The sequence below is a fragment of the Onychostoma macrolepis genome, chromosome 22, assembly GCF_012432095.1.
Source record: "Onychostoma macrolepis isolate SWU-2019 chromosome 22, ASM1243209v1, whole genome shotgun sequence".
In the NCBI taxonomy this organism is placed as follows: Eukaryota; Metazoa; Chordata; class Actinopteri; order Cypriniformes; family Cyprinidae; genus Onychostoma; species Onychostoma macrolepis.
Genome location: NC_081176.1, coordinates 13,029,067 through 13,042,853, shown reverse-complemented (window position 1 = coordinate 13,042,853; position 13,787 = coordinate 13,029,067). Strand labels below are relative to the sequence as shown.

Genomic DNA, 13,787 nt, shown 5'->3' with positions numbered 1-13,787 from the left:
ATTACTTAGTGTCAACAGAATGTTTAAAAGGGACCATCAAAATAAAGTGTTACCAATATTTTTAGGCCTATATATTTACTCTGTAAGATCTGCTATACTATCAATATTTTGTAAAATTGTTGTAATTTGTTGTAGCTAACTTTTAACACTGATGTCTGTTTTCTATTTATTTATTACAGTATCCATTGAGGATTTACATTGTGCATGGATGAAGTTTTTTTGTTTAGGCTATTTACATCTTTAATTTGAATCCGTCTTTTCAATTGTTCTGATGCTAATTACAGTGATAGCTGTACTTCACATTGCAGCTGCAGTCATGACACTACATGCCCAGAAACAGGGTGATGTTGGACCAACATGAAGTTTTGTAAATCATAACTGACTTTTTTCTAGTCATCTTTAAACATGAAGTGAATTAGAATGTTTTGGTAACAGAATATTGCAATATTTTATAGTATTTTGTTGTATTGCTTTAAAATAATTATATACATCACTGTAAAAAAATGTATTGTATTACTTTCACAGCAGGATTTAACTGCATTCTCAGAAATTTCTTGTGAAATTTACAGTATACTTTTGCTGGCGATTTTATTTTTTACAACTGTACTGTTAAAAAAAGGCTTGGTTTTACTGTAGGATCATATTATTGGAAAAAAGTTATTTTAAGTAAACAACATCATACTATATTTTTACATGCAATGCAGAATACAGTAGATACTCGCTGACTTTGTCTTTGCTGCTGAACTTATTTTTGGTTAACTTTTAGCAGCTTGTGTTGTTGGTTTATTTTGTAATGTTGGTTTGTGTTGCAAGATATCACATCTTTCAAAGATGCATCTCAGCAGTTGCTTCACTACTGTGAAAGATCCATACAAACAGTTATGAATTTGAAGTTACTGGCAAATCTTGATGCTTAAATAATGCTAAAATAATATCCCCATACAATTACAATGGTAAACAATTAAATCTCTTGCAGTGACAAGATTAAAGACAACTTTATAATGTGAATTCACAGTAAAACAAGAGCTTTCAAGTAAAACAAGAGATGTCTGACCACAGTAATTTATTGAATAATACTCTTAAATCCTGTAAATATATTCCTGCCAATGTTTCACAGTGATATAATTTAGGCAGCGGCTATTTGCACTAAGTGTAAATAGTGATAGATCTACACGTTCCCCTACCCTACCTTTTTGAACCAAAGTACACAGACCAAGAGCTAACGTCTGTTGTGACCTTTCCAACGTGATTATGTAATGCGTAAAGACACGCATGCGTGAGCTAGAGCAAGACATACATTTGAGGTTATAATGTATATAAATTTAAATTGTTCTTTAGAAAATGACTAATCGTTTCGCTAGATAAGACCCTTATTCCTCGGCTGGGATCATGTAGAGCCCTTTGAAGCTGCATTGAAACTGCAATTTGGACCTTCAACCCGTTGAGCACCACGATATGGAGAAAAATCCTGGAATGTTTTCCTCAAAAAACGTAATTAATTTTCGACTGAAGAAAGAACGACATGAACATCTTGGATGGCATGAGGGTGAGTAAATTATTGGGAATTTTTTATTCTGGAAGTGAACTAATCCTTTACGGACAGATGTTTGATTTTGCCATCTAGCGACCACATTGGAGAACACATGATTTATCGTGGCGAAAATGATAGTGATGACTGTTTCCTCATCTTTTCAGCTTTCATGGATCTAAAGTGATCAACCAATACAGCAACAGTAGCCGTGACCACCAGAGCAGAGATGACCAATCGGATCACAGCTTCAGTAAAACTACAACACTGAACAGAGCCTGAGAGAAGAAAAAAAAAAAAAACACTAAATCATAAGTGTGCTCAATACTTCATAAAAGCTCAAGTTATGCTCGTAGACTCACCAAATGCAAAAAGAAAGTGAAAATAAAATATGATTATATTAAAATATATGATTAGCAACATGAATTTTATGAAATTTTCCTAAATAATGCATCGCTACCTGAAAATTACCCTTGTAAATGCACTGACGCACCTGCACATGTGTGACAGAGTTGACTGATGTCCAGATGTTTGGTCTGGTTTCTGATGGGATTGTTGATCACACAGCTGTAGGTGTTTTTCTCCTGATATTCCACCTCCAGAGGAAGAGAGAGACTGATGCTGAGATCAGACACACTGATGCTGGACAATAAACTGTTTCCTTTGAACCAGGAGAGAGTCACATGACCCACATTCAGCAGTGAACATCTGGACACTGAACGTTCAGAAGATGATGAAGAACAGTTAGAGGAGTTACTGGTGATGACAGGAACAGGCAGATGAGCTGGAAAACATGAGGAAAAGGACTGTTTATAATTTTATGAACAACACACATCAATTTCCAGAATACATTTTAAAAGATATTATGACAGTGTGTGCATATATTAATTATTGTATTCGGACAATTAATGGTTCAGACTAGGTTTACTCACTGTAGACAGTAACAATGAATCTCTTGGTATAGATCCCTCTTTGTATGTATGTCTGTACTTCCGGTGTGTTCAGTTCTGATGTTTCTGATGGTCAGAGATCCAGTTTGACTGTCCACCTGGAGTCTGTCTCCAAATGTCTCATTTCTGTGAGGCATATCTATGTTCTGCTTATAGATTTCAGCTATATGAATCTCTTGAGGTCCAAACATCCACAATATCTTATCATATTCAGTATGATCAGAGTAACAGAATCTCCCTCCATCACTGACACTGACATCTGTATCACCAAACACACCTGCAGCATAAATAATAAACACATTATTATCAGACAGAGACTTAATATAATTTCATTTCCTGAGGCCCACACATGCACATCAAAAAAAAAAAAAAAGATTAATCACTTGTGGAAATGCATTTGTGCTTAAATGCTCCATGTTTACTGATTTAAAAGTAATAAGAGTTACTCACCACCGCACAGAACAAACAGGATCAGAGCACACAGATGAGAGGACATTGTGGTAAAAAGAAACGTCCAGCTGAGAGTCACTTCAGAAACAACAGAGCAACTTCCTGACTAAATTGTGCCGCTGTTTTTGTAGTATGGAATCTGATTTTGAACAAAAAGTGGTCGAGATGTATAAGCGTTTTCGTCTAAGGGGTTATCCAAGTAAGTGGCTGGATGATGCTTTGAATAAGGTAAGAAATGTTGTCTGTAGATCATCTAAACAGAAATCTTACTCCGTAGCATGTACTACTACATACTCTACATATAGCTATGCCATTAAGGATATCATTAAGAAACATTGGCACATACTATCCAGTGATCCGGTGGGTAAAACGATTTTTGCGGATCTCCCCTTTTTTCTCATTACAGAGCGAGGATTATTAAGGACTTTTTAGTTAAATCGAATACATATGTCAGGGATGGTATCGATGGACACGTGAGTAAGGATGTTGGTTTTTATCCTTGTCTTAAATGTGCGGCATGTAAAAATGTACGCAAGATATGTTTTGAGTTTCGTGGTTGTACTACTGAGCGTACATATAAAATCAAACAACTGGTTACATGTGCTTCTACTAATGTGATTTATCTGTTGTCTTGTCCATGTAAAAAACAATATGTAGGTAAGACAAATAGACAAATTAGGACTCGGATCATCGAGCATATGAGTGCTATTAGAAGGAATGATTTAAAATCTCCCGTTGCCCGGCATTTTGTTGCGATATCTCATTCAGTTTTGGATCTAAACTTTATCGTTATTGAAAGGTTGACACAGACTCGTAGAGGGGGGAATTTGGAACATAGACTCCTGCAGAAGGAATGTAGGTGGATCTTTGATCTTAAAAGTTTACATCCTCTTGGTATGAATGAAGAATTGTCTTTGAATTGTTATTTATAATAATTTAAGAGTATGGGGTGGGACTCTAAAGAGTGTGTTTACTTATTGTATATAAAAACTGATGTAAAGAAAATAAAAAAAAATATGTTTTTGTATGTATTTGTATATTAAGTGTATTTTGGTAATGGGATACATAGTTTAATGAGCGCAGGTGTGTGCCTGGTAGCACATGGCACTGAGGAGGGGGTAATACCCGAAACCGTTTTGCAAAATATACTTGAACTGTCCTTAAGTATACTTAATAAAATAAACTATACTACTTTTTGGTAAGGGAATCCTCACCTGTCCAATTGTTTCCTGTCTCTCCTCCTATACTGTATTGACCATTAAAGGTGAAAAAACCCATTGCAATAAAAAAAGCAACCTTTTTGGGAGAAAAGGTCCTCCCACGAGGTCCTGACTCTCTGTGGTCAATAAAAATCCCATGACACTCATCGTAAGAGTAGGGGTGTAACCCCGGTGTCCTGGCCAAATTCCTCCACTGGCCCTTGTCAATCATGGCCTCCTAATAATCCCCATCCACTTGATTGGTTCTATGGCTCTCTCTCTCCACCTGTAGCTGGTGTGTGGTGAGTGCACTGGCGCCGTTGTCCTGTGGCTGCCGTCGCATCATCCAAGTGGATGCTGCACACTGGTGGTGGTTGAGGAGACCCCCGATGATTGTAAAGCGCTTTGGGTGTACAGCAATACACAATAAAGCGCTATATAAATGCATCATTCATTCATTCATTCAGAAATATCTGAGACACTGTTCAGACCAAAATGAGAAATACATGAGAACTAGGTCTCCTGAAGTTAGAAAGAGCAACCACTGAGCAATAAAATATTCCTATAATGGAGATTGCAGCAAGACAATAAAGAGATATTCTGTTTCTTCCACCACATTCTCAGTTTTGACTCTTTGTTTCTCAGATATTTCTCATGTCTCATTTGTGTCTACTTCTATTTCTCCTAAGGAATTTTAGGAGAAACATCTGAAATGATGTTGATACTAAAATAAGAGATATATATGATAATCTCATCTACTGTAAGTCTCCTGAGCTTAGGAAAAGCAACCACTGAGCAATACATTTTTCCTATGGGTAATGATGTGACATTTGAACCGAGGCATCAGAGCTTGTGTCGTGCTAGTGGGCGTGACACAAATATGCGCGTGCTAGTGCTATGTTCACATGGAAAAATCTCTTGGTGGATCTTGTTGCTCTGGTGACCAACGTGGTTCTGGAAGAGCACTATCTCATAGTGGGGGTTGTTGTGATGGTGGACCCTGGAGTCATTATCAACTCCAGAGGGGAGAAGCAGCGCATGCACTTGTGGGACAGCTTCCTCGCTGACCAGCCGGACCCTGTATATGTGGCCTACAACATATAGCTATGCCATTAAGGATATCATTAAGAAACATTGGCACATACTATCCAGTGATCCGTGGGTAAAACGATTTTTATGGATCTCCCTTTTTCTCATTACAGAGCGAGGATTATTAAGGACTTTTAGTTAAATCGAATACATATGTCAGGGATGGTATCGATGGACACGTGAGTAAGGATGTTGGTTTTATCCTTGTCTTAAATGTGCGGCATGTAAAAATGTACGCAAGATATGTTTTGAGTTTCGTGGTTGTACTACTGAGCGTACATATAAAATCAAACAACTGGTTACATGTGCTTCTACTAATGTGATTTATCTGTTGTCTTGTCCATGTAAAAAACAATATGTAGGTAAGACAAATAGACAAATTAGGACTCGGATCATCGAGCATATGAGTGCTATTAGAAGGAATGATTTAAAATCTCCCGTTGCCCGGCATTTTGTTGCGATATCTCATTCAGTTTTGGATCTAAACTTTATCGTTATTGAAAGGTTGACACAGACTCGTAGAGGGGGGAATTTGGAACATAGACTCCTGCAGAAGGAATGTAGGTGGATCTTTGATCTTAAAAGTTTACATCCTCTTGGTATGAATGAAGAATTGTCTTTGAATTGTTATTTATAATAATTTAAGAGTATGGGGTGGGACTCTAAAGAGTGTGTTTACTTATTGTATATAAAACTGATGTAAAGAAAATAAAAAAAATATGTTTTTGTATGTATTTGTATATTAAGTGTATTTTGGTAATGGGATACATAGTTTAATGAGCGCAGGTGTGTGCCTGGTAGCACATGGCACTGAGGAGGGGGTAATACCCGAAACCGTTTTGCAAAATATACTTGAACTGTCCTTAAGTATACTTAATAAAATAAACTATACTACTTTTTGGTAAGGGAATCCTCACCTGTCCAATTGTTTCCTGTCTCTCCTCCTATACTGTATTGACCATTAAAGGTGAAAAAACCCATTGCAATAAAAAAAGCAACCTTTTTGGGAGAAAAGGTCCTCCCACGAGGTCCTGACTCTCTGTGGTCAATAAAAATCCCATGACACTCATCGTAAAGAGTAGGGGTGTAACCCCGGTGTCCTGGCCAAATTCCCTCCACTGGCCCTTGTCAATCATGGCCTCCTAATAATCCCCATCCACTTGATTGGTTCTATGGCTCTCTCTCCTCTCCACCTGTAGCTGGTGTGTGGTGAGTGCACTGGCGCCGTTGTCCTGTGGCTGCCGTCGCATCATCCAAGTGGATGCTGCACACTGGTGGTGGTTGAGGAGACCCCCGATGATTGTAAAGCGCTTTGGGTGTACAGCAATACACAATAAAGCGCTATATAAATGCATCATTCATTCATTCATTCAGAAATATCTGAGACACTGTTCAGACCAAAATGAGAAATACATGAGAACTAGGTCTCCTGAAGTTAGAAAGAGCAACCACTGAGCAATAAAATATTCCTATAATGGAGATTGCAGCAAGACAATAAAGAGATATTCTGTTTCTTCCACCACATTCTCAGTTTTGACTCTTTGTTTCTCAGATATTTCTCATGTCTCATTTGTGTCTACTTCTATTTCTCCTAAGGAATTTTAGGAGAAACATCTGAAATGATGTTGATACTAAAATAAGAGATATATATGATAATCTCATCTACTGTAAGTCTCCTGAGCTTAGGAAAAGCAACCACTGAGCAATACATTTTTCCTATGGGTAATGATGTGACATTTGAACCGAGGCATCAGAGCTTGTGTCGTGCTAGTGGGCGTGACACAAATATGCGCGTGCTAGTGCTATGTTCACATGGAAAAATCTCTTGGTGGATCTTGTTGCTCTGGTGACCAACGTGGTTCTGGAAGAGCACTATCTCATAGTGGGGGTTGTTGTGATGGTGGACCCTGGAGTCATTATCAACTCCAGAGGGGAGAAGCAGCGCATGCACTTGTGGGACAGCTTCCTCGCTGACCAGCCGGACCCTGTATATGTGGCCTACAACATATGAGAATGTGTAACATGGAGGAGGAACCAGATGCCAGGAATATCTGCATATGCAAATTTACAAAGGAAGCATTGGGGGAAGTTCGGACAGGCTTGCCTCTTCCCAGGCCTGGCTCCAGAATCAAATCACTGAGGGTGGGGTAGGCAACATCAGTCCTGGAGTGCTGATGTCCTGCAGAGTTTAGCTCCAACCCTGAAAAAAACCTCACCTGCCTGTAGCCTTAGTAATCCTGAAGGCCTTGATTAGCTTGTTCAGGTGTGTTTGATTAAAACTCTACAGGACAGTGGTACTCCAGGACCAACGTTGCCTACCCCTGGGCTAGGCTATATATTAAAAAGAGTGCTCCGTTTATAATCACTAAAAGCTGTCACTCATCTTAGTTCATCGCGATCTAACAACGATACGTTATAATCAATGAAGTTCTCTATGCTGCACAACGAATCTCTTATTTACAAAATTTTGTTATAATGAGATGATTCATGCTGAACACAATACCTGAACAAAAACTCTGGGTCGATTTGAGCGGTGAGTGGATTCTAACTTAAATGCCTCTGATTGAAAAAAATCAACAGATATGGCTGCGATTGGCTACATTGCTCAATGCTGCAAAAACACTTTGAAATAGAAACCGATCTCCAGAGCGCAAACCATAGCGCACTGGATAGTTTGCCAAATCTGCAATTCCATTAGACAGCTGTAACTGAGGGTGCTATTGATATTGTTTGAGCACCCTCGTAGAACCGGGCCTGCCTCTTCCTCCACAAACATGAATCCTTGATGGAGCTATATTTTTTATATCAAACTGTCAGAATGCCTTGCAAATAAAACTCTGATTCAGTGGTCAGGGCAAATGACTTGATTTCATCTCCTGTTTTCTTGTGTGACACATTTATGAGTTCAGTTTTTATTTAAAAAATTTGTAATTTCAAGGGTGTGTGAAAATGTGTAATGCACTTAATTTCAATGCATTACTATTGCCAGTTGTAGCTGGAAAACCCCCCCAAAAAAATTTTGTTTGGTTTGTTCTCTTTTTACATCAACACACAAATCTTTGATAAATGTTTTATCTGGAGACCAAATGGCAATAAGAAAATGGATATCTAAGTCTTTGTTCGCAAGAAAGCAGTAGATGTGCTGTCAATATGCTGCTCCATAAATTCACAAGCGTATGCATTCCCAGCTAGTGTTTCAAAATGGGCCTTAAATATTTTCCATATGCATGTGGACTGTTTGTTATTTGTATTTAACTCCCCCCAATTCTTTAATAAATTGTTTAATTCATGTGTGAGCTTTTAGACTGTGCAGGACAGGAATCAGGCTAATAACAGTGAATAGATGAAGAGTCTTATATAGTTAACCAAGTTCCAATTTGAAAAAATAAAAATACATATTTCTGCTCAAATTTTCATTATTCACAGCATTTCAAGTTTGAACTATTTTAGTCGCCTACATATTACTTATTGAAAACAAAGTAGCCTTTTCCATTAATTCATTTAAACATATACCAAACAGATGAGATTGTTATTTCAGGAAAAAATGACCATTGCAGCTGAGGGCTTTTATTCTTCTTTTCATTACTGTATTAAAGTGTGATATTTGCTTGTATTTTTCGGACGCACTGTACACCGCATTGGCCAGCACCGTAAAGACCACTTTTAACAATGCTTGCTCTTTTATTGTGTTCATTACATAAAGGAGGGGCAGTATGCCTGCTGTAATTATGTACAGAATTTGTGTAATAAGTTATTACTAGGACACCAGAAAACTACAAATATTTATGGCATGGTTTTGCAGTAGCATGGAGGAAACCAGATGCTGCTCAAATTGAAGTTTAATTTTGCAAACAGTAAGGGGAACAACATAAGACACTATTCATGTAATATTTTATTTTGCAATAGACTCGAGAAGTGGTTTTGCTGCAGAGATTGTAAAGCACATACAGGATCTGTATTGCAGGATGGTTGTGTGAATGTTAGTGTTCAATTCTTGCAGTTTTGTGAATATTTGGTTGAAACAGCTTTTGACTTCTCTTAATTCTTAATAAAACCCATGCTTTTAAATGATGGACATTTAGATTTTTCAGACAGTTTTATCCAAAGAAAATTAAATTGCATTTAAGATAAATGTTTTATTTTGTTCAGTCCCTGGGAATTGAACCCATGACCTTGCCATTGCTAATGCCATGCTCTACTGTTTGCTACAAGAATGTCCATTATGGAATAATATAAATGTTGCATATAATAGTAAGCAAAATGATAACCAGATTGACAATTATCAAAACATGATTACAAATATTTAAGAATTTTTATTATGCATGTTAACAGTGCTAAACATTTACAAAAAAAAAAAAAAAAAGATCCTATTTATTGCCTATTTTGAACAGTATAATATTTCAAGATATGTATTCTTCTGTTTCTTTTTCTACAAGCTTTGTGGCAATATCCAATGCCCTTATGGCATTATTAATGCCAAAGATGAAAGAATTTCCATTATGCATGTTAACAGTGCTAAACATATACCAAAAAAAAAAAAGATTCTAATGGTTGCCTCTGTTGAACAGTATAATATTTCAAGATATGTATTCTTCTATTTTTTCTAAAAGCTTTGTTGCAATATCCAATGCCCTTATGGCATTATTAATACCAAATTGCTTGTTTGGAATGTGAGGAAATTGGTGATAGTTCGGATATTGTGTTTTTTTGCCATCAACACCAAGTTCAGTCAGTTGCCTCACAGTGTTCGGTAAAGAAGCGAACTGTGAACTGAAATGGGACACCTGTAGAGCAAGGCTAGTTATTGAGCAGTTGTTGGGTTGGTGTCCACTTCCCCTGTACATTGATGCTATCAGGGCTTTTTCCACAGCCTGATGCACTTTAAACAGACACCACTCTGAACTATCTCCTCCAGTGTCATTATGAGCTGCTTTGATGTCACATTGAGCCTGTTCATACCAGCGTTTTGCCTCCCCTCTGTTTGGCCTTGGAGTTTCTCTGTGGTATGACCAAAAGTTATAGTGCCTTCTAGAATAGTTCTGATAGAACCTCTCGCGTCCCCTCCTGTGACTTTGTGCCTCTGTGTTCCACACGTCATAGAAATCTCGAAAGTCTCTCCAGTTTGAGAATGTGCTCTGTGCAGTTGTAGTTGTAGTTGTAGTCCCTCGTTGTAGTTCCTCAATTCTCTTTTTCAGGTATCTGAACGCCTCTGTGGCAAGTGCTTCTTTGCCTGGGTTCTTGTCTGGATGCCAGCAGAGGTAGAGACGTTTAAGAGCTTTTTGTTTGTCCTCACTTGACATCTTCCAGATTTCATTTAAGCTTTGGTCAATTTCTCTTTTGATCTCTTCCAAAGTCTCAGGAAAGACTGTTTTGGGTGGAGGCCCAGATGTCAAAAGACGTTCTATATCTGTGCAAGTGGACCCTTTTGATACAGTTGCCTTCTTTTCCCTTTTAAATTGGTAAAGGTCAAGAGAGCTTATTTCAATGAAGTCATCACTGCCAACTTGAATTTTATATCTGGCAGGATACTGTCTTCTTTGTTCCAGTAGATCATCCACTCGCTCAATAACAATGGCGTACAAATATTCACCAGAATCATCCTTACTACAGCCAACATACTCTCCACTTTCAAAGTTGTTGAGGAAATTCATATCAAGGCAGTCATGCCATTCTTCAGGTATACAAAATCCAGGTTTTGGTAAGGAACCATGTCCTTCCTCCTTGTAGCCACTGTTATGAATGCCATATTTTGCCAGTGCTTTCTCCACATCCTCCATGTTGTCACAATGCAGAAGTTGCCCTAGAACTAGAAGGCTTGAGGTGGTTAGACAGTTCTTTAGAAGAGCATTGATTTCTTTAGTAAGACACATGGTAATTTCACTTACAACTTTGGGGGCCATGTCATCATTGTGTTTCAAGTAGAAACTGCATCCACCTTGCTGTTTTTTCACATAAACATCTGTTTCAGCCTTACTACCCTCAAGTGGCTTAAGGTTTAAAAGAAGCTCAGTTTGAAGAGTTTTACAGCAGATAATTTGAATCTTAGAAAAGATTTCTTCACACTTTTCTGCAGCTTCAGAATGTGAAACCCCACCTTTGCTCTCTTCTCTGATGAGACAGATTAGTCCATGAAGAAATGCAGCAGAAGACAAGTGCTTGTCAAACCAGCCACTAAATTCACACTCCCCTTCATAGTCGCAATATTGTACACTTGTTCCCTCCAGGTTTTCAGAAATGACATCCGAAAGAAATTTTGGGCGAACTTGCTCAGGAAGGAATTGCAAAAATATCTGATGTTCATAGTGATCATTTCCAAGATGACAGCAGTTTAATTTTTCCAGCAATTTCAGCTTGGTTTCCAAAGGACCCTCAAGTCTTGCAGCCTGGAAGACGGTGTCATTGAAAAATAAAGTGCTGGATTCATACAGTCTTCCATCTGTTGAAGGAAGATAAAGATGGTTGTTTAGGTAAAAATGGGTTTTGTTCTGTTTCTGTTTCAACAGGCAAAACAGCTGTTGTACAATACGTTTCACAGTTTTCTGCTGATTTGCCTGAAGGCTGTCTTTGTCACAACTATCAGAATAGATTTCTTGAAGAACAGTGCTATATTGATTGATAGTAGGTCTCTCCTTGACACCAATCTTCTTGAAGAAGTCTTCAAATTTCATATAGATTGAAGGAATATTGTACAAGTATGGCCTAAACTCAAGAGCATCAGTCAGTACAAGTACTGTTTGGTGAGCTTTCACAAGTGCTGTACCATTTTCCACAAGGATAACAGGGAGGTCTGCAAACAGAGAGGCATCAAAATTTATTGACTGTAGGTATGCATATGATTTGCTAAATATGTTTTTTCTTGTCTCCAACAGTCTGTCTGTGCGGCAATGAGACATACAGATGTTTTTCAGATTAGCAGCTATTTTTCCAGGGGGTGGAGTCTCCAAGGCACCAGCATCCTTCATTTTCTTTGCAATACGTGGTGAGCAGAGTTCTGAGGGTAGGATTGGCATCGATGTCCATATGAGAAAATGGTGATTGTTGTCTCTGTCAATCAATGATCCACTAATTGCTACAACCTCTCTCTCTTGTGCAAAAGCTTTGTGATAATCACAAAGTGTTTGATGAATTTTCACTGGGAAGATGAATTTAATGTTAGCAACTCTGTTCAGTAATTTAGAGTTTTTGTCATTACTCTTTGATAAAACAATCTTAAACAAGAGTTGTGATCTTTTTTTAAGAACATCTAAAGGAATGTCGCCTCTAGTTTCAGATTCAATTTGTTTTGCAAAATGAATGATTTCCTCATCAGATACGTTATGTTTCAATCCAAGGTCCTTTAAGAGCAAATAAGCTTTGGTATGCTTATCTTGGAAAATCTCCCAAAACGTTTCTGGAACAAATCTCTCTTTTGGAAGCATTACCCTGTAAAGGTGTACATTGTGATCATAGAAGTATGAAGCCACCTGAAGAGAGCCATTGATGTCTCGAATAAATCTGACCTCTCTCAATGCAGAGACAATCCTATGATCCCCATGTCCAAGTTCCACTAACAACCGCATGAAATCAAGAAGTTTGGCCTCTTTCATCTTATGCACAGAAAGAAGAATGAATTGTACACAGAACTCCAAATCATCTAGAACCTGAATGTTCAGAATTTCTGACAATTCCAAGTTCACCCAGCTGGGTTTGAGGAAAATACTGTCACATCCATCGACACAGTACAAATTTGGAAAGTCATTGTGATGCTTAGAATTCAGAATAAACACCCTTCTGTGTAAATCAATACTTTCCCGTTTTCCAGATATTGACTCAAACAGGGGCAATGCCTTGAGCATCCACACATGTTCACCCTTCTTTTTGGAATCTCTAATCTCATTCTGTAAGAAGCGTTGAAGATCTACACATTCATCTTTTGATAGCCCCTGAAACTGGGAATGAGGTACATGATAAACCTCTCCCAAAACAGCACAGCTGTCTACTGTTTGAAGGAGCTCTGGATGTATATACTTGAAACAGAAGTCCATGAGATCGTTGAAAAAGATACGGTCTAGTTTCATGAACCCCAGTTTTATGAGAATGGAAGCTATTTTTTCATCTGATCTCCAAATCACTTTTGATACATTCCTCATTGTTTGTAAGAATCGGGTGTTATTTTGATTGGGGCAGATGACTGGTAAAATAGGACTATCTTCAAAGTGCTTTTTTATCTCACTGAAGACATTCAGCTTTCCATTTTTGCAGACTTCCACTTGATCCTCAAAGAAGCTCCATAAAGTTTTCAGCCATTTGATTGTCTCTTTCTCTGCTTTGTAGAGCTGCCACCTTTGATCAGGTAATGATTGCCTGAGCAGTTGCTCAAGTTCTGTTTTCAAATATGTTGCTGCCATAGCAATTGTTAAGCTCTTAATATACATTCCCTTGTGTAGAATTTGCATGTGCTTTCCATTGACAACAATATCGGCAAACATCTCCTGATTTCCTTGGAAAAGACTGCTAAATCTTGAGAACAACTTTGGGCATCTAGAGTCAAAGACTCTTAACATCTGATCTTCCGTGAGGAGAAGAGGCAAC

General features: G+C 38.0%; 1 protein-coding gene, 1 long non-coding RNA gene and 1 pseudogene across 2 annotated transcripts in view; 1 reads left to right on the top strand and 2 right to left on the bottom strand.

The window, feature by feature from the left end:
* The window catches only part of LOC131530993 (oocyte zinc finger protein XlCOF6-like), a 113,870-nt pseudogene that overhangs the window by 33,315 nt on the left and 66,768 nt on the right, over positions 1-13,787 (top strand).
* LOC131530920 (uncharacterized) lies at positions 1,540-4,169 on the bottom strand. Its single transcript, XR_009268545.1, has 3 exons — positions 2,461-4,169; positions 2,022-2,312; positions 1,540-1,806 (listed from the first exon to the last, which is right to left on the bottom strand). It is a non-coding gene; the product is annotated as an uncharacterized LOC131530920 (long non-coding RNA).
* LOC131530904 (sacsin-like) overlaps positions 6,561-13,787 on the bottom strand; it is a 43,469-nt gene continuing 36,242 nt past the window's right edge. Inside the window, 1 exon segment of the mRNA XM_058761413.1 lies at positions 6,561-13,787. Within this exon segment, the coding sequence (XP_058617396.1) occupies positions 9,794-13,787 (3,994 nt within the window). The 3' untranslated portion in view covers positions 6,561-9,793.